The sequence below is a fragment of the Lepidochelys kempii genome, chromosome 8 (genome assembly GCF_965140265.1).
Source record: "Lepidochelys kempii isolate rLepKem1 chromosome 8, rLepKem1.hap2, whole genome shotgun sequence".
Lineage (NCBI taxonomy): Eukaryota > Metazoa > Chordata > Testudines > Cheloniidae > Lepidochelys > Lepidochelys kempii.
This window is the reverse complement of record NC_133263.1, coordinates 37,027,665-37,049,114: the sequence shown is the minus strand read 5'-3', so window position 1 is coordinate 37,049,114 and position 21,450 is coordinate 37,027,665. Positions and strand designations below refer to the sequence as shown.

The 21,450-nt window shown below is 40.6% G+C and overlaps 1 protein-coding gene across 10 annotated transcripts in view; it reads right to left on the bottom strand.

Moving 5' to 3' along the window:
- Positions 1-21,450, bottom strand: part of ANKHD1 (ankyrin repeat and KH domain containing 1) — a 206,664-nt gene that overhangs the window by 103,843 nt on the left and 81,371 nt on the right. For all 10 annotated transcript variants that reach the window (XM_073356055.1, XM_073356058.1, XM_073356056.1 and 7 more), the window contains exons 3-6: positions 14,754-14,910; positions 9,572-9,719; positions 7,679-7,826; positions 4,028-4,261 (exon numbers count right to left, since the gene is read on the bottom strand). In XM_073356055.1, coding sequence (XP_073212156.1) covers positions 4,028-4,261; positions 7,679-7,826; positions 9,572-9,719; positions 14,754-14,910 — 687 coding nt within the window. The remainder of the gene's footprint in view (positions 1-4,027; positions 4,262-7,678; positions 7,827-9,571; positions 9,720-14,753; positions 14,911-21,450) is intronic.

Here is a 21,450-nt window from a genome sequence, read left to right as displayed (position 1 = left end):
GAGGTAAACAGGCATTCCTTATGTTAGATTGGCTGCCACCACTGCCAGACATTTTGTGAATACTTTTAGGGCTACAGACAGGCCCTGAACTAATAGAGGTCATATCCTACTGTGATCTGAAGATATTTTCTGAGGACCAGATGAATAGCAATAAGCATCCTGAAGGCCAAGAGCCGCAAGTCAATCCTGAGCTTCTCCAGACAGAATGATGGAAGCTAGCTCACCATTGTGAATTTGAATGAATGAAATTCAAGTGTATGAATTTCTTTAGTCACCTTAGGTGCTTTCCCCTCTTCTGGAAATAAGAAAATAGCAAGAATAGAAACTTTGAATTCATGGATTACTATTTCTAATGGCTCTTAGCTGAAGTAAAGAATCTACCTTCTTCCTTCAGTTGTTTCTCAGGAGATGGGTCCCCCAAATAGGGATATAGAAGGCAGATCAGCTGGGACAGAGGACTGAAATTGTAATCTCAAATACCCACTGGTCTGAAGTAATCCAAGTCTATGCCTGAGAAAAATGGGGAAGGTGGCAACCAAAAATAGGGATGAGAACAAGGAAGCTGTGGTGGAACAGGTACATGGCTCTTGACTCGAAAGTCAGACTTGTTGATTGGATGGTGATGCAGGGTGGGTGGGTAGGTAGCAGAAGAGGAGGGGGCTGTCTGGTGGGTGACATGAGCCTAAGGGCACGTCTTCACTAGCAACGTTATTAACTAACTATAGGTCTACACTGACACTTTACAGCACTGAAACTTGCAGCGCTTGGGGTGTGTTTTTTTACACCCCTGAGCAAGAAAATTACAGAGCTGTAAACTGCCAATGTAGACAAGCTCTAAGAAACTGACTTGGAAACAAAGGCAGTAGGCCTCTATTGTTGACAGGGGGAAATTCTCTGTCTTAACTGGCCCTAGTACCTTAATGATACTTAGTGATGTCAGCGCTGCTCTAGAATTCTTTAGGGAGTACCATAATTCATCTGTACAGGGGCTGAAAAGGTCTGATTCTTCAAAGGGAAGATGTCCAATAGTAGTTTGGACTTCTTTGGGAATCTCTCCTCATGATAGTGCCTATGGCCACAGGTGTTCAAGGCTTCTTGAAGAGAGATTCTAGCCATCAGGTAGTTCTCATACTACAGATCTCAACTCAGTTTTTGCTTCCCATGGGAGTTTGTCAATAAAAGATGACACTTTGTCCCAGTTCAGATAATCATACTACGCAAATAAAGCCTGATAGTCAGCTATACAAAGTTGCAGTGATGCTGAAGAACAGGATTTTCTGCCAAGGAGATTGAAGTCTTTGGGGTTCTTTGTCTTTCAGAGTGGACCTAGACAGTCCCAACAGTTTAGATTTTTCCTGAATACTACAACAGGTACAACATTACTATGGAACCTGAAGCTGGGTGGGTAGAAAAATGTATGGTCAGACCAAAGGTCCATCTAGCCCAGTATCCTGTCTTCAGACAGTGGCCAATGTCAGGTGCCCTGGAGGGAATGAACAGAACATAGGTAATCATCAACTGATCTATCCCGTGGCCCATTCCCAGTTTCTGGCAAAACCCGAGGCTAGGGACACCATTCCTGCCCATCCTGGCTAATAGCCATTGATGGACCTATCCGCCATGAACTTATCTAGTTGTCTTTTTGAACCCTGTTATGCTTTTTTGGCCTTCCTAATTACATTTTTACACTTCATTTGCCCGAGTTTATGCTCCTTTCTATTTTCCTCACTAGGATTTAACTTCCACTTTTTAAAGGATGCCTTTGTGTCTCTCACTGCTTCTTTTATTTTGTTGTTTAGCCATGGTGGCACTTTTTTGGTCCTCTTACAATGGTTTTTAATTTGGGGTATTTAAATTGAGGTTGGGGTATTTAAATTGGGGTACATTTAAATTGAGCTTCTATTATGGATATTGGAAAACGCATGTACCTTCTCTTGCACTACAATATACAGAATATTTTCTGTTCTCCCTAGCAACTCCTGAAAGGACTTGTAGTTTTCAATGAGTGGTATACAATAAAGTGGGATAGGGTAGGAGGTTTCCAGTGGATATTGTGGCAAGTCACCTTCTTCCACTTCCTCAATGTACTTCTTATGTTCCTGTTTTTCTTGATCTCTATGAGGGTCTGCTTCCCTAATGGAGCTAGTAGGTAGTCTGACCGGGGAATAAAATCTGGTGTGCTCAAAAGAGATATGAGGAGAATAACTGTAGACGTCTCAATGGAGAAGACCATGGAGCCCAGGAGGCCCAAGGTGGTGGACCAAAGGGAAAAGTTCTGAGTCTTAAGGTGATGTCTGCCAGAGTAATACTGGATACTTCAGAGAAGTATGTCTGGATATTCTGCCGGGAGAAAATCTCAAGGTGGGCCCTAAAATTGAATCTCTGGTGTCAGAGAGTGGGATATATATTTATTGGGGAATACCATGAATCTGTACATTTTATAAACTTCTTAAATCACACAAATCCAATTACAGAAACGGAAATGTTTACAAGGTCTTCAAGTTCCATGACCAATCACCAGAGAATCCACACAGTCCTTACATGGCTGGATCTCACTTCACAATGGACTCTGAATGCAAGCTGTCTCACACTAATTATTACAATCTAAGAATTTACAGGTTTCAGAGTAACAGCCGTTAGCCTGTATTCGCAAAAAGAAAAAGGAGTACTTGTGGCACCTTAGAGACTAACCAATTTATTTGAGCATAAGCTTTCGTGAGCTACAGCTCACTTCTCTCTAAGGTGCCACAAGTACTCCTTTTCTTTTAAGAATTTACCATATCTGAGATTTGGTAGAATTTTGGTTCTGAGAGCCATGAGTTCCTTTTCATTCAAGGAACTTACATACTCTACTGGCACAGTGGGTAGAGCTTTTAAAGCAGTTAAAGAAATAGAGTTATCAAATTATTAAATTCAGTGTTCATCTGCCACATCTCCCAGCAAGTAAAAAGGAACCCAACAGCAAAGGTTTCCTGAGTCTCCTACAGTTTGAATTAATAGCCCAGCTGCACCCATTTTGTTTTTTAAATACATGTACGTACAAAGTAGTAAGATTTGACTTAAGTATTTTCCTAAACTTTCCGAAAAATCAAAGAAAAAACAGTGTTAAAATAGCAGAATACTTGAGAAGTTAGTGTTTTAAAAACTGACTAAAACCAGCCTCAACTTTGAACATGTAACCTCAATTCTATCAGTAAAGCCACAAATCTCCTTAATCCCAACTATTTTCCCCCATACTTAGATTTTCAACATGAGCCAGGAGATACTCCCATATTCTTCATCTACTGACCTACAAACCAACATGTTACTAGGAGAACCTAATCATCTCCAAATCCATGTTCCTGCTATGCTCCAGAGATATCTTACTTGTACCCTTAACATAGTATCAAATAAGCAACACCGCTCCATGATTTGCCATATAATCCAACTGAAAACATCCAACCACTATCCCAACGTCATTAAGACTCCTAAAATGGTTTTGAGACCCTACCATTACAGATAAGCACTATTACTTGTCTTCTATCACATATTGGCTGCAGATGCCTAAGTATCACATTCACAACAACTGGGGTGTTAGTACTTTCTCTATAAAGGAGAGAAAGACAGCTTGTGTATAGAACACCATTTGCAACAAGATTCAGAGTTTAGAAAGATGCAGTTTTTGTTGCAATAGTGATGGCCACAACAAAACACAGTTCTTATGCTGTGTCAATGTCATTGGAAGGAGGGTAGGTGAGGTATGTTGAATATGAGCAAGTTGCAAACTCCTCCAGATTTCCTGACTTTCACATTTAGCTTACTTTAAACTCCTAATTTGGAGTTTAAACTTCCAAGAAGCTATGAACATTAGAAAACTTCCAAATTAGGTTCCTGATGGTATTTTTTGAACCTTAACAAAAAGACTGTCTGGGAATTTTAGTTAGATTCCAAGCACAAAATCTAACAATGTTATGTGTGTAATACAAGGATCATCAAAAAAATACAGCCACCTAAAGTTTCTTCACAAATGAAGGTTTAAATACCATACCTTTATAGCATGCTAATGTAAGTGCACTTTCTTTGAACTCATTGGAATGAGTGTTGATTCCTGCACCATATTCCAGAAGTACTCTTGCAACCTCAACATGACCTGCACTGGCTGCTTCCATTAAGGGGGTATGTCCATTTTCATTATGATCTTCTATATTAGCACCTGCTTTCAATAGCACTTTCACTATGTCAACGAATCCCCCAGCGCAGGCATAAGTGAGTGCTGTGTTCCCTAAGAGAAGATAAAAAGAACATACAGTAAGTAACTCCTTCCTCTTTCACCTAACCCCAACTGTAAATAAATGAAACCAAAACCTACTTTAAATATATAGAATTTTAATCTACTTAAGTATTTATACCATAAATCTGGGGTCAGCAACCTTTCAGAAGTGGTGTGCCTAGTCTTCATTTATTCACTCTAATTTAAGGTTTCCCACGCCAGTAATACATTTTAACGTTTTTAGAAGGTCTCTTTCTATAAGTTTATAATATATAACTAAACTATTGTATGTAAAGTAAATAAGGTTTTAAAAACACTTAAGAAGCTTCATTTAAAATTAAATTAAAATGTAGAATCCCCTGGACTGGTGGCCAGGACCCCGGCAGCGTGAGTGCCACTGAAAATCAGCTCACATGCCGCCTTTGGCACATGTGCCATAGGTTGCCTATCCTTGCCATAAATCAACCTAGCAGACTTTTGCATTTCTCTCACCTGTGATTTCAGGTGAGGTAGAAGATTCAGAAACAGATTAACAATTAGACATAACTATTTTACTGAAACACTGCCCTAGTTCTAGGACTCCTTTTATCAGCCTAAACCTTCTATGGCCTATGTTATCCGCTCTAGTAGCCCTAGACACACTCAACGACCCTTTTATCTTTCATCTCATTCAAATGATATCATTCCTTCTTTGTTTGGCCTCTGCCTTCAGTAATTTATATGCTGGTAATCTCTCCCAGCCAATACAGTTAAATTCTGACACAACTGGCTCACACTTCCCTCAGCATTTTTCACCACACACGTTCATTATTTGTTTCTGTCTTTTCCCCAACCCATCATATTCTTCCTGTGTAGAATGTGCTAATAAGAAAGGTTCCTATATTTCTGGATGCTCTTGGTATCCCTGCATCATTTGGTTTAAAAAATTGGCCACATTTTGTCTATTAGCAGTATCTCTCAGTTACTGCCCAGATGAAGTTTCTTACTTTTAATATTACTCTTTCACCTTCCCTAACCTCCCAAAATTCCACTTTTCTAAAATACCTTCAACAGAGGTTTGGGTTAAGCCCTGGTTTACTTGCTCAAACTCACTGTTTCTACCAGTGACTTACAGTATCCTTGAAAACTTCCAGGTTTCATTTTTAGGAAAGCATTCTGGTTATTTCAGCAGACTACAGATTCAACTTCTGCTCTTCAAAACAGCTCATTTTCCCTCTTCAGAACTCTTGCACCAGACAAGCAAATTACAGATATAAACACCTTTCTCCAATTCTGGTATAAATTACTCAAGGGGCCACTGAATCATCTACTACTACTTCCTTCCTCTAGACCAGTGGTTCTCAAAGCCGGTCCGCCGCTTGCTCAGGGAAAGCCCCTGGTGGGCTGGACTGGTTTGTTTACCTGCCGCTTCCGCAGGTTCGGCCAATCGTGGCTCCCACTGGCCACGGTTCACTGCTCCAAGCCAATGGGGGCTGCAAGAGCCCCGCAGCTGCGATCTGCAGACACAGCAGGTAAACAAACCGGTTCGGCCTGCCCGGGGCTTTCCCTGAACAAGCGGTGGACTGGCTTTGAGAACCACTGCTCTAGACCACTAGTTCTCAACTAGTGTTACACAATATGGCTGTGGATACACAGAGGTCTACCAGGGGGTACATCAACTCATCTAGATAGTTGCCTAGTTTTACAACAGGCTACAGAAAAAACACTAGTGAAGTCAGTACTAACTAAAATTTCATACAGACAATGACTTTTATACTGTTCTATATATATATACACACACACACCATACAATGAAATGGAAGTACAATATTTATAAATTGTATTGGAATACAATTGGAATATAATTACATGGTTAAAACCAGAAAGTAAGCAATTTTTTAGTAAGTGTGCTGTGATACTTTCGTATTTTTATGTCTGATTTTGTAAGCAAGCATCTTTTAAGTGAAGTGAAACTTGGCGTACACAGGACAAATCAGACTCCTGAAAGTGGTAGACCAGTGATACTCAGACCTCAGCGGTTCAGGAGCCAAATCAGCAATCAACATTACCCAAAAGAGTCATAGTAGTGTGAATTCATTGTTTCATTTACTACAATGACCGATGAAGTATTATTTTATCAGCTACAATTAGTTAACATGGTAAAAGCATCCTGATTGGTTAATAATTAAATCAGAAAGTTTTAACATCATGTGCTTCAAAGAGCCACAAGAGACACGTTAAAGAGCCACTTGCGACTCAAAGCCTCAGGCTGAGTATCACTTTTCTAGATAATAGCAACTCCTTCCTTCACTTCTGCAGATCTGCAATAACTGCATGCCTGAAGCTTATTTAAAATTGGCTTTCCTCTATTTATCCTACAATGCAATGTTTATACCACCCTTGTCAGTCTTCCATCAAATAATTTGCCGCAATGCCATTTGCTTTACTTGTAATTCAAGTTTGGTTAATTCTCTATCATGCAAAATAGTGTGTTTCGCATTTCAAAAGTAGTTTAATAGTTTCCTATCATATTAACAAAAAACAAGACATGAACATTAGAAAACTTCCAAAACTACCCTAAACTGACAAATGCAAAAACTTCTTGCAGAAAAAAGTATTTGGGATCACTACTCAGGGGTTTTTTTTGCTATGGACAGGGAATGAACAATGCACTACACAAAAACCTCCTTAAACTTTTCGTTTCCAGAAACAGTATTTGATCATTTTTCAAAATTGATCATTTTTTCACCCAGCCAAATTAAAGAGCCGTAAGTATCTAACTGTAAAAATAAAAATTTGAGTCTATATTTCAAAGTCATCTTTTGAAACCATATTTCACTTTAAGCTTGCCAACAGGGATCTGAATAAAATACATTTAAAAAGGGCAAGTGCTTGAACTACAAAGTTTGAACAAAGGGTTAAATTGAAATTTGGGCTAAAAAAATATCACATAAGCACTAAACAGTTCAATCAAAATTTCTTTCTTGATATATGGAGGAAATGGTTAGCTGTGTTTTTGCAAGGGCTTCCCCTTAACATAAATCTTAAGGAAACTGCAGTTCTGGCAAGTATTAGTTACTGAATTATTATATTGAAATATATCTCAGTCTTAATTTGTTCCGATTTGTTTTACTGGTGATCCTACTTCATAGGAGTCTTCAGTGGATAAAATGCCTTTGCATTAGAATTAACATCAAGGACTAAGGAAGAGCCATCTGTTTTCACACAGGTGTCCAGTTTCAGCTGAACAATGATGGCTCCTGTTTGGTGCCATGCAAGTTATTATTGCTTTACCCTTTGAATTGAAGTAATCTGTACTGTATTTTCTATTAAATGAAAGCACCACGTACTTAAAAAATATCAAATAGTTCAAAACATGCAAGTAGGAGGCTGGGACTGATTGATATGTGCTAATCTTGTTAATTCATCCAGTTGCTGTTCCATACTTACCTGTTGAAGACTGGGCATTGACATCGGCACAGTGAACAAGTAGTAGTTTTACAATGTCTGCATAGCCTCCACTGGCAGCTGCCATGAGTGGAGTTATGTCTCCTTTATTCCCTCGATCTTCAACATTTGCATGCATCGCTAGTAGTACCTGAACAAACAAACAGAAGTTCACTTAAATGAGTTTTAACAATTATGTTTTGCTTCTTTAATTATGAGGGGAGTCAGGTATGTCTATACTACAAACCTAAGTCAACCAACAGCCGCTGCAGTAATTATTGTGGTAGTACATGTCTACACTACCCTCCTTGGGTTGGTGGTGCACATCCTCAGCAAGAATGCTTTCACTGACCTAAAAGGGGCAGCATGGGAAGCTGAGAGCCTGGTCTGGCAGCTCCACTGGCAGCTCCCTGCCAGAAGTCTGGCTACCCTGCAGGCTTCTGGGTGTGCAGTGGGCTCTCTCAGCCCCCGCCCCAGAAGGGAGCTGGATACCCTTGTCAATTTCACAGCTCAGGGTGCCCTGAAATACACAAGACTGCCTGGCTCCTGGCAGGTGGCTCTCAGCTGAGATTGGGATCCAAATGCACTCTGGCTTCTCGCCCTAGCTCCCAACTGGGATCGAAGTCCAGCTACCCAGCCATCCAGGGGAGCAGGGACATACTTGTCAATTTCATGCTGGGAACCATAAAATTGACAAGAGAGCAGACAGACACTGCATAGCCCTAATTACACTGACATAAGCCTTATGCCTCTTGTGGCATTGGAGTTATTATGTCAGTAGCAGGGCACTTACAACGATGGGAGGAAGGATGTAGTGTAGACATTGACATAATTAGGTCAACATAAGCTGCCTTACGTCCACCTAAATGTGTAACAGAGACCAACCCTGAAAACTATTTTCCTTTCTTCCTCCCTGCTCCTTTTAAAAGCTTCGTATGACAGCAATCCTACCTTCGGTAAAGAACTAGATATGGATCTGTCCAGAGCCAGTCATGACTGCTACTTGCATCTGCCCAAGTAGAGCACTTCGCTGTTTTTCTTCCACATTTTTTGCATGTTACAATACTTGAAACCAAAAATATAAGCAACGACTGCAACATATAATTAACGTTTTCAAATACGTCAGATAAAGTGTAGTTCCACTCAAAGTGAGGTTGTTGCAATTGAGATGTGCTACATTTATGCGTTAATGATTCCAGCACAGATTTGTTCAATTTACTTGCAAAGAGGCTTCTCCCAATAAACTCGTCTTGGGATCACCGAGTCAAACTAGGTGCTTTCTGGCTTGTGAATCAGCACCAGTAACAGCCATCAATAGAGATGAACAAGTGTAACTGAAGACAGAATTTGAAGGTAATGCAGAAGTGAGCTGGAATTAGAATTTAGTCAACAATGCTGATATATTAGCCAGAAAAAAGTCCCAGGTTTAGAAATGACTGAGTCATTATGCATCATAAAATATTAATGTAAGATGAATTTTTTTTTTTTTTTTGGTGCTTTGCATTCACCTTTAGGGGCAGAATCTTAGAATGACTATTTGGCAGCACAGCTTGATTATGTCTGGAGTGATGTGCCTGAAAGCTACAGGCAGATCATTTGAACACAAACAAGATGTAATTTTCAAACAAGATCATTTATGTTGTAGCATGTCTTATTTGTTACCCCCTCCTCTTTAGACTGAGGGCTTGTAAAAAGCATATTTAGTGGAAGACTGTCTGAAAGGCTGTTGAGCATGCAGTAAAGTGAACTGCACTATATTTTACATCATATTCCTTTTAGAGTACAAAATACATTCTAATCAAAAGGACTAAAATGTTTGGCTTTCAAAGAGTTTCAGGCATATAGCACTCTGTATTTAAAGTCTCAGTCATAAGTGATTGTGTATTTTCTACTTACTTGTGCCAATTCATAATACCCAGCTGAACAGGCCAAGCAAAGGAGACTCTCCCCTTCTTCTGTATGTTCATTTACACTTCTTCCTTCATCCAGCAGCTTCCGGACAGCATTCACATCCCCATCGGAGCATGCTTCTGCCAAACTGCGACTGGAAAATTATTTATCATACAATGAACACACAGGTAGAATTCTACAACAGACAGGTAGCAAGCTTTCTGATAAAGAGTAAAGTCAAGGTATATAGCAAAAGACTTTTGCTTAATTGACATGCTAGTTTGCCTTTCGATATCACTTTCTGGAAGACACTTTCCAAGTGCTAAACAGCAAAGTGCTTTTCAAAACAAACACATCAACGCCTCTGTGCAGGAGCTATTATTCCCTTTCACAGATGGTCTAATTGAGAAATAAAGGCTCTGTCTACAACAGGAATTTGCCCCGATTTTGAAATAAGTGGCTAGCCACTGACAGAGGTGCATTGGTGCAAATCCCAGGTCCAAACAAGGAAAGCTATAACATGCATCAATATAGCCCATCCCAGTTTCAAGCAGAGATTCTTTACTAGTGCAAGCTGCAGCTTTCCTGTGTACACTTGGGGCAGTTTTGACAGCAGCTAGCCACTGACTGCAAGAATGGGGCAAATTCCCAGTACAGACAATGCTTAAGAGATCTGTCTAAAGTCACTTTGAATACTGTTGCAGAACTAAGAATAAACCAGATTTCTCAACTGCCAGTCCTTTGCTTTTCTATTCCTACTGTCTGAAATATTTTATTGGAAAGAAAAAAAACTAAATTAGTAAATATTTTTTAGACAAAACATTCATATGACAAATTATCCTTATTTGATTTTTTTGGACTGCCAAAATTTTAACTATACATTTAAAAAAATACCAAAGAAACTCGAGCCACTGAAGTTTGCAGCCTATCTGGAATAGTAAATTATTAAAATATGCCTATTGGATGGATTCATTATATATTTTTAACATTCCATCATACTGGGATACCTCGACTAACACTGTAAGGAAGGGAGATGGGTGGATATTCTGTAACTCCTTCTCATTCAAACCCCAAATCTGACAAAAAAGTAGGATGTCTAGAGAAGTCAATGTACCTCTTACAATCCAAAGTGAAAAAGCACCAGTGTAGCAGTATAAAATATATTGGAAACTGACTGATGTGCCAATTCAAGAAGGATTAAAAAAAAGGGGGGGGGGGGGAGGCAAAGGTCCTTACGATGTATTACTATTCTTTAACCATCAAGCAGTCAGGACCAATGCCCCCAGCTCTTGTCACCATAAAAGCCCTCAAGGCTCAGGAAATACTTACCCATTACCTTAAACAGCTATAAGAGCCAATGGGAGCTGCAGAGCCAGTGCTCAACACCCCCCAGGCTGCACCTCTAACAAGGAGACAGGGAGCCTGCCAGCCCTGCCAAATCGCCCCCTGCTCCAGAACACCCACAGTGCCCCCCAGGCCAACCCCAAGCACCCAAAGTATATAGGGTATATACTATAAGTCATGGAGAGGTCACGGACTGATTTTTTGTTTACTGCCCATGACCTGTCCATGACTTTTACTAAAACGTAGCCTTAGTCATGATTACCAACACAGATAATTGTAGGATCAACTCCAGCAGAACAATCAGAGTGATGTGTTCCTGCCAGTGCATCTTATTTATAAGACATGGAAATTTGCCTTCAAAGTGAGGACTGGTTGGCACAGAGGCATAAAATTCAAAAGAGAAATTGGGCCCATTTATTTTCTGACACGTATACACAAGCTGTCTCCAGAACCTCTCCTCTATCACCCTCAGTGTACAGTCTTGGATAGAAACAGAAAGTTGGAAATTGAAATTCTTATATATTCCTGAATTAACAAGTGAACTAAGTACCAAAGAATTCCAATTATTAAACTACACTCTGCATCCCTATAAGTAATTCTCACTTGAGATACACGCTTCTCAGACAATGAAAGTGTTAGTAGTTGCCAAATAAGGACCCTTGGAGCCGGGCTGGTAAGGAGGACGAAGTCATTTGCCAGACTAAGCTTTTTGTGATTCCCTTCAGTGACTACAGCAGACATTTAAATATAGGATTAACAATGTAATGTGACAGCAATTGACATACTGGATCAGACTCTTGGTCCACCTAGTCAGTATCCTCTCTCCAACAAAAACCAGCACCAGATGCTGCAGAAGAAGGTGCAAGAAACCTCATAGTAGGCAGATTTGGCATAATCTACCCATCAGAAAGGTTTTATCCCAATCCTTAATATTTAGAGTGCCGTCAGCCTTAAGCCTGAAATTTTATATCCTTTCCAAAATATTTTTTGCATTAATTTAAACAACTCTGGATGTTCTTGTTATCCAAATAAATATCCAATCCCTCAAAATTTTATGAAGTTCTTGGTCTCTGACTTCCTGTGGCATTGAGTTCCACAATCTAGTTACACGTGTAACACTGTTGCAAAAAAAGCAATCATTTTGTGATGTATAAGCAGGAGTGTTGTAAGAAAGACATGAAAAGTAATTCTTCTGCTCTACTCCGTGCTGATTAGACCTCAACTGGAGTATTGTGTCCAATTCTGGGTGCCACATTTCAGGAAAGATTGGAGAGAGTCCAGCAAAGAGAAACAAAACAAAAATTATTAAAAGTCTAGAAAACATGACCTATGAGGGAAAATTGAAAAAACTGGGTTTGTTTAGTCTGGAAAAAAAGAAGATTGAGAGGGAACATAACAGTTTTCAAGTACATAAAAGGTTGTTACAAGGAGGGAGAATTGTTCTTCTTAACCTGAGGATAGAAAAAGAAGCAATGGGTTTAAATTGCAGCAAGGGAGGTTTAGGTTGGACATTAAAAAAACTTCTTCTTAACTGGAATAAATTACTTAGGGAGGTTGTGAAATCTCCATCTTCATCTGAGATTTAAGTGCAGGGAACTGGACTAGACCTCTCGAGGTCCCTTCCAGTCCTATGATTCTATGATGAATGAAAAAGTATTTCCTTTTCTCAATTTTTAATTTATCACCTACCTTTCGATTTCATTGAATACTCCCCTTGCTCTTGTGTTATGAGAAAAGGAGAGTAGAAGTTCCCCATTTATCTCTTCTAGACCATTCATTAATCTTTTTTTACGCCTTCATCTCTCCCCCGCTCCCACGAAAAACCCCCAAACTCTCTTCCTACAAGAGTTTTTCCATGCCCTTAATCACTCATTATCCTTTTCTGAACCCCCTGGAACTCTGCAATATCATTTTTGAGATAGGGTGACTATTACTTCAGACAGAGGTCATACTGTTTGATTTTTTTTCATTTAGAGAAATACTCTAAAATGCAACTGTGCATAGATCCAATCATATTATCCTAATCAAAGCAAATATTTTATACTAAGAATTGGCTGTATATATTGTATATGGCAATGTATTCAAGCCCACCTATTAAGGAATCAAACTGAAGCTGAATCTCCTCATAGTAACAATGACTGTGAAAAACAGAAGTTACAAAGCAACATGAATGATTATGGACATTGAACTTGCTTCTAGTTGACACAAAGAATACATCTTCTCCAAACTCTTCCTGTTTGCTATCTGCTCAAGTATTGCCCACTCCCTAGGCTATTCTCAAGACTAAATTATTACCGGTATGTATATTATTTTAACGATATAATTGAAAAAAATTCACATCAACTCAGTGGGCTAAATGCACAAATTATTCCATGGCTTGTGTTATACAAGGTCAAACTAGTTGATCATAACTAGCCCTTCTGGACAAACATCTACAAAAAAAGAAATATAAACGCTCTTGCAATACACTACCCCATTTCTTCCCCCAGATCCTCATGTTATGGATTTACATGTATGTTATTTGTTTAACAAATAATAAACTCTGAGGGGAAAGGGGCCTTGGCCAATGTTTGAAAAGAGCCAGGCACATCTATGATGCTATAACTGAAGACTAAAGATGCTATAATTAAAATCATACTTTGTAGATGCTAAAGGAATAGAGTTTGTGATTTAATTAATTATGTCCATTTCTAAATTCCTTGAAGAACTGTTCTCCAGGAACAGTACCTCAAATCTTACACACTTTTAGTTCTGCAGTATGTACAACACAATATTTCATCAATTATTCAGGTTTCCTCCAGGCCCACACACAGTATCACCTTAATGTCAAATATCTGAGGGGAAGCGGAGACATCTTGCCCCTTAACTTTCAAAAGCTGAAAGCAGAAGATACTGAGGCTTCAGCAGCTTAAAGTGACACTTCTCTTTCCCACCGAAGGAGTGATGTGAAAGCATGCTTCCTTGGGACTTAAAACAACCACTTGATTCTGGAACATGGGGGCAGCCATGCTCTCCTGGTTAATCAAGTTGACAGATTAATCAGATTGTTTCATGGATAAGTATTAGGAAATTTAATTTTTCCCTCCAAAACCTGAGAGCAACAGCCTCTGGCAGATGACTACCCTATCAGGACTACCCCAGACAATGAGCTATCTATCCTTTAGTTTCATAAAAAGACAACCCTTGAAGCTCCTGTGGCAGTAGTTCCGGCAAAAAAACTAGCATCTCTGGATACATCTGTACTGCAGTTAGAAACCAGTGGGAGGCCCATGCCCACTGCTAGAGCTCGGGCCAACGGGCTGTTTAATTATGATGTAGATATTTGAGGTCAGTCTGGAGCCCAGGTTTAGGAACCTGTAAGGTGGGAGGATCCCAGAGCTTGGGCTGCAACCTTTTAGCCCAGGCCCTGCCAGCCCAAGTCAGCTGGCAGAGGCCAGCTGCAGGTGTCTAATTGCAGTGTAGACATACCCTCTGTGGGAATGGTGAAGCTGGCTTTCCATTATAAGCAAGCTTTTGTTTAAGAAGCTTTTTGTACAGGAGAAACTGACATCACACCCCAAATGGGAAGAAGGGAAACTTACTCAAAATGTTAAGAGAAGGAAGGATGCACAGTTACACTGTCCTTGCTACAGTCCCTAGCTAACAGACTGAGTGAGGTAAGGTGTGCAATGCCCTGAGATTTGAGAACATGGCTGCTGCTGCTACTACTAACAAGGGATTTATGTGACCGAGAGGAGGGAACTGCAAAAGTAATTAAACCCAAAATGCAAAAAATTCATTTTCATATCTACAATTTAGATACCATAATTTAAATTATATGAAAGTATAAGCCATTATTACATACTTGTCCACTTGTCCTGCATTGTGATTGTTCTCTGCTCTCATCCGTGTCAATGCAGCAGCAGCTTCATCCAACGCACAGCTGACAGACGAAGTCAGTCTTCGGAGCACCTCAGGATCTGCGAAGGCTTTACCATCGGCAGTGGACAATTTACCAATTCCTTCAGTGTTTGTTCGTTCATCAATCAGGTTAGTATGAAAGTCACACAAAAAAATGCAAAGACACTATTTTAAAATTTCAGTCACATGCACTATTAGTAAAAAAAGTCATCTGCCAACATGCTGGAAAATCAAATATAATTAAAATAACTTAGCATTTTTTTTATAATCTGAAATTTTAATTATAGCACATCAGCAGCAAAGCTATGTTTATTTGCATTTGCAGTTCTATTATATGCCCCAATTTCAAGCTTATACCTTTTGAAAAAACTCGTGGGGTGGAGAACAAGCATGGGAAACAAGTCTAAAAGTGAATGTCTAAGAAGCTTTGATGTAATGCCATTTGGCTTCTTTAAGATTATCTGAATTTGAAGAACATTTTTCCATTCCAATTTTTCAGATGCCCCCCCTCCCCAAGTTCCACACAGTAAAAAATGTAAAAACTTCCTGAGGATCTAGTTATCAACAAGGATAAGTGCTTAACAAGCTTGAAAAAAGTTTAACTTAAACAATTTGTTTGATCTTCAAGTAGCTTAACATACTGAAGTGCAGAGAACCAGCTAAAACCAAAAGTAAGTATCTTACTCTATCGATGTTGTAAAAAGGTGATTTTTTGAAGGACCGTGTATAGTAATTTTTAACCCCCAGTAAATTTTTGGATCAGTTTCTTTAAAAAAAATGAAGTTTAGTACCCGTTGCGTAGTTGACGTTTATGACAAACTGATGCACTTCTGAACCTACACACTAGCATACAATAGCACCAAAAGAAAAGGAAACTTACCTCATTAATCTCAGTGACACTCAAATGCCAGCAATGACAACTTTTTCACTGCTGGTACCACTGTGTGGTACAACTATATAAGCTTACCCTGCATAGCTGGCTGTACCCAAGGACATAGACTGAGCTCAGGCCCTGTAAACATTCTGGCACAGCTGTATTTGCAGCATAGACTTAAATCTTCAAGTACAAACATGCAACTAGTCAAATGTCTGGTAACATACGGAATTACAGTACAATAGTTCACAGCAGTGGTTTCCTAACTGTCAATCATAACCCCCAGGATAGCCCCGAAAGAGTACCAGGAAGGTCATAAGACACAGGAAAAAAAAAAGATGCAAGAAAGCTTCTAAACAAACAGCCACCAGGGCAGTGCCATCTACTATGTCTACACAGCATTTTGGACTGAACCTCCCAGCCTAGACCCAGAGACTCAGCCTAATGGAGCTCATGCTAGTGCTCCCTTCTTATATAGCTCTATAGACAGCAGTTTGAAGTTGTGATTCTGGCCGGGGTTCAGGCACTGATCCTATGAAAGAGGGTGGGCTTCAGAGCTTGAATCTGCTGACCCCAGCTAGGAAGCTTGCTCCAAAATGCTGCATAGACCATACCCATAAAGCGCTTTCACACCCACAGCTGCAGCCAGCCAGGAAAGCTAGGAAGTGCCATCCACTGCCAGAACAATACAATACATTCACAGCAGCAGCAGCATGCCTTCCTATGGCTAGCAGCAGGTCACAAGCTCCATGTGGAGGATGCAAAAGAAATGCAGGAAGAATGGGAAAGGAAGGGAGACTGATGGAATCCCTTTCTTCCAGCACATGGGGCAGCAGGCCAACTGAAAGGATCTAGTGGGCTGGATGTGGCCCTCAGTTGCCCAACCCTTTTTTTGGTTTGGTGTTCGAGGGCCCCCAGGAGACAAAGGCCCTGCGTGAGTGCACATTGGTTAATTCAGGCCTGGCTACCCACCCAAAATTTTCAAAGTAAACTGTAAAGATGGAGGGTTCTTTTATGCAAAACCAACCTGACTATTAAGGTATCAAGAGGGTTATGTGAACAGAGGTGAGTTTAAAGGGGGTCAACAGCATGAGCAATTTGGGAACCACTGGTTTACACATTGCTGAAAACTAACATACCCTGATTCAACGGTAGCAAATGTAGGTCATCTTTAATAAGCTAAGCAACAGACTGGCTCAAGTAGCTATTTAATCACAGATGTAACCAGGGCCACACCAGAAAGATAAAACCCCTGTGAAAATGATTCTGGACAACACATTTCAGAAATCTTAATATCTGTCACATGTACGCTTTTTGATTCTTTTTAAATTCAACTAAGTTTTCTATTTTTCCCAGCTCATAACCCTGAGTCTAGCATTAGTAACCACGCTTTAAAAGTAGTTTCAAGTATCATTCAAAGAATCACAAATTAGAGACATAAGAAACTTATCACAGCATTCAATTCACCTCCTCACCAGTACAGGGATCCATGGTTATAAACCTCAGAGCCTTACCAAATTTCTCCAAACTGGAAAAAATTTAGGATGGCTTATGCTAGACCAAGGGTCAAATATATAACCTGATCACATTGAACTGACTTGAACAGCTCTATACTTTCTGCAATCTGGTCCTATGCTGCTACTGCGACTTTGAATACTTAAGGCTGTATAGATTCAAGTCCATTCTCTTATTATGAAGCTCCAGAATCCGTGTTAGATTTGAACATTGCCATTGTGGATACAGGTAGGGGTGTGTAAAGCAACAAGTCTATCCAGTCCAGACACAGGAGCGAGCAACTAGACCCACGTTCATAAACAGACAAGCCTAGACTTTGAGGGAAAGAAAGAGCTTCCTAATCAGCTATCACAAGTCCTTTATCCAACCTGGGAAACTTCAATGCCTGGAGGATATAGGGACACACTCTCTCACCTCTTCCAGATATTAAAATCCATCCCTTTACTAACAGCTTTGCTTCTTTGAGGAGCAGCTCTGGGTTACCCAGAAAATAAGCTTGCCCTCTGTTTGGTTGGGGGTCATTCCCTACCGTAAGTCACTAGATAATCAGAACATGGGCTTTCTCAAAACATTCTCTATGAGGACACCCATTTGGACCATCCAAGTACCTCATCTCCTTATTAGAGTTTATTATGGCAGAGCTGTTGCAATTTCCTAGTTAAAGCTGGGTTCGGATATAAATTCAAAATAAGAGTTCAACCTCGATATTTTGTATAAAAATAGTGTATCACGTTTCATCATAATTTCAGAGTCATGCTTGAATTTTCAAGGAAATCTGTTAATCTGAATTTATGAGTTTAATAGTTAACAATTGGCCTTAAAGTTCATGTTCCGAGTTTCATAGTGCTTCAGGCTCCTCCATCTTAAAAATCTAATAGAAAGTCTAATTTGCACATAGTAAGAGTTTAGGGGTCCATCTGGGGCTGTCATTAGAGTGTTTAGGAGTCCCATTAATAGAAGCCCTTAGGCCAAGCACTGTACAAACAGAACAAAAAGACAGTCCCTGCCCCAAGAGCTTACAATCTACACAGAACACAAAAGGCAACAGATGGATACAGCCCGACCAACAGATCAGCAAGAAAACAATGAACATATTGGACAGCATGATTGGCAGTGGTTTCAGCCCAACAACAGTTTTACAGTTATGTTTTTTGTAGGCATCATAGCATAAGAGTTTTAAGAAAGGATCTGAATAAGAACAATGCAGCCTTGTAGACTATTTCCTAAGCACGAGAGGGTAGCATAGGAAAAAGTACAAAGCTGCTTCTCTGAAAATTTAACAAGTGGATAATAGAGGATGGCATCGTGGGCCAAATCAGAGGCAGGAATCCATCTTTCAGTGCTGAATAAGAGATAGGTAAGGTGGACCATGAAGGTCCCTGAAAGTGAAGGCAAATAGCTTATGTTTGATATAAGGAGGGAGACAGTGGAGTGATGGAAAAAGGGGTAACATGGTCAAGGTGACAGATTAGGAAAATGATTTTTGCAGCAGCATTCTGAATGATATATATTTATTGTTTATTAACAAAATTAAAAATTATATTAGCCTTACTTCTCAGAACTGAACCCTATGTTCCACTGTTAGTAGACAAAACATATGTATTACTTCTATTCTCTATGCAGTATGCAGAAAGCTTTTTTTTAAAAAATATAAAAAGATTCAGATTACAATACTGCCTTTTCTTATATGCCCACAGTAATGTCCCTACTTCCAAAACTGGCAGCTAATATGGTGCATGGGAAACAAATTTTGCTACTCCAGAGGCATTTGTGTTGGATCAAAGGCCAGGTCTACACTGTAAACTTAGGTCAACATAAGCCGCGTTAAGTCGATCTAATAATGTATGTCTACACTATTGAGTCGCTTCCACTGACTTAAGTGGCCTGTAAAGTCGACTTCTGTTCTCCATCTATAGGAGAGGCATAGCACTTGATTCGACACCCATGTCAACCCATGAATATAGTGTCGACACTGCACTGTCTAACTCGAACTAATTGGCCTCCAACAGGTGTCCCATAGTTCTCTGCTGTGACTGCTCAGGAGAACACTTTCAACTCCACTGCACATCAGCCAGGTACACAGGAAACAGCCACTCCCCTGTTAAAGCCCTGGGAACTTTCGAATTTTTGTTTCCTGTTTGATCAGCATGGAGAGCTCGCCAGCTCAAGGCCACAAACATGCTCCAGCATGGAGTACACAGGAGGTGATGGATCTTAATGCTGTGTTGGGAGAAGAGTTTGTGCAGGCAGAGCTCTGATCCAGCAGAAGAAATGCCGACATCTATGCCAAGATCATGCAGGGTATTGGGGGGGGGGGGGGGGGTAAGAAGGCTACAGAGGGACATGCAGCAGTGCCGCACGAAAATAAAAGGTGCTTCGGCAAGCATACCAGAAGACAAGGGAGGTGAACAGTCATTCTGGTTCTGCCCCACAAACATGCTGCTTTTATGAGGAGCTGTGTGTGATTCTCAGGGGTGATCCCACCACTGCCCCAAAATGCTCCATGGATACCCCCCAGGGCCTCAGGTAACCTTAAGCAACAACGAGGAGGACATTGTTAATGAGGAGGAGGAGGAGGAGGAGGTGGTGGTGGTGGTGAGACAGGTAAGCAGAGGATCTATTCTCCCTGACAGCCAAGAACTGTTTTTAAACTGGGAGCCCACCCTTTCACCAGATCAGGTGGTGGTGCGTGACACTGGGGAAGGCACCTCTGGTGAGTATACATTTCCAATTGCATTGTAGGGGTTATATGCTATTATTTTTTATATTTAATCTGAACAAAAAAAGTAGGCGTAATGGGTATCTGTGGCCACTCCAGCTATGCAGAGGGTGCTCTCTGAAAAAGAACGTTTATGTGCACGGAGATGGCCCGTGAATCCTCCATGGAGATCTCTAGGAAGCTTTCATGGAGGTACTCTGCAATCCTTTGCAGAAGGTTTATTGGAAGGGCTGCCTTATTTCATCCACCACGATAGGACACTTTCCTGCACCACTCCAGTATTAACTCTGCTTGCAACATTGCAGCACACAGCATTGCAGCATAAGGACCAGGTCAGAACCCAAATGCTTGCAGCATCTGCTCCCTTGCCACCTCTGTTACCCTCAGGAGAGTGATATTGCATCGGGTCACCTAGTGGAAATGGGGAAATTTTTCAATACTAGCCCTTAAACCTCAAACAATTCAAAAAACAATCCACCCCGTTTGGTGAAATCTGGGTCACACAACCATGCTTTACCAAATGTGCTGTGGTTGTGATTGGAAGGGATCACCATGTATTGCAAGCAGCATTAAAAAAAGAGATACTGATACCAGTCAGCTCTGTGTTCTTGGGGAATCAGGGCGCAGTATCTAGCCTGACTCATGAAAGACCGCCCCCCCACCCCCACCCCCAACACACACACAACCAGTCTCTGCTTGAACCAAAACGGATCAGAGAAAAGACCTGCAGAAAGCAGTGAAGGGCGTTGGGAGACACGCCTAGACTCCTCCTGACAAGGCTGACAAGATTAAGACTTCTCCATTTTGTATGCTAATGGAGAACAGAGAACTGCACTGAACTCTGGGACCAGAAAAGCAGGGAAGCACTGCATCATGGGAGTCTCTGCTCCAGATATTAATGAACCTATGCCTGCACACACCCAGCTCAGCAGTTATCAGACCAATTCTAGTAATAAATCCTTGACTGATATCCAAAATACTGAAGCAGCCTAGTTGCATTGTGAGCTCCCTGGAAGAAACCACCACCCATAACCAAGAGTGATCAACTCCTATTATCTAGCCTAAAGGAAACCCTTATGTCATCAGTTTACATATAAACAAATCTAGTGTTCCCCCATGAACCATTGTATTTTCTCTACAAAAATCCCTACTCACCCTCCAGTCAGTGTTCTGATACATGGATCCAAACCCTGCATCAGTTTCACTGGGATGCCATCTCCTGACTGACCATGCTGGGGGGTCTGCCCGTCTCCAGAACTCAGGACCCTGAGCTACCACCATCACCTGGGAACCCCGACCACTTCAAGCTTCATGCAAGTGGTGAGATCCCCCTCTTTCACTCTCTCTCTGTTTTCTTTTCTACCTCAGGTATTAACCTTTAATAATGTAACTTACGTTGGTTTAGGCTCTCCTTGTGTAGTTATCACTATTATTCAATAACTAACTTTTATGGTTAAGGTGGTTACTTCTCTCTGAACTTTACTCTTGTGTTTTTAGCTTCCCCCATTTACTCTGCAGCAACACTTCTTTTAC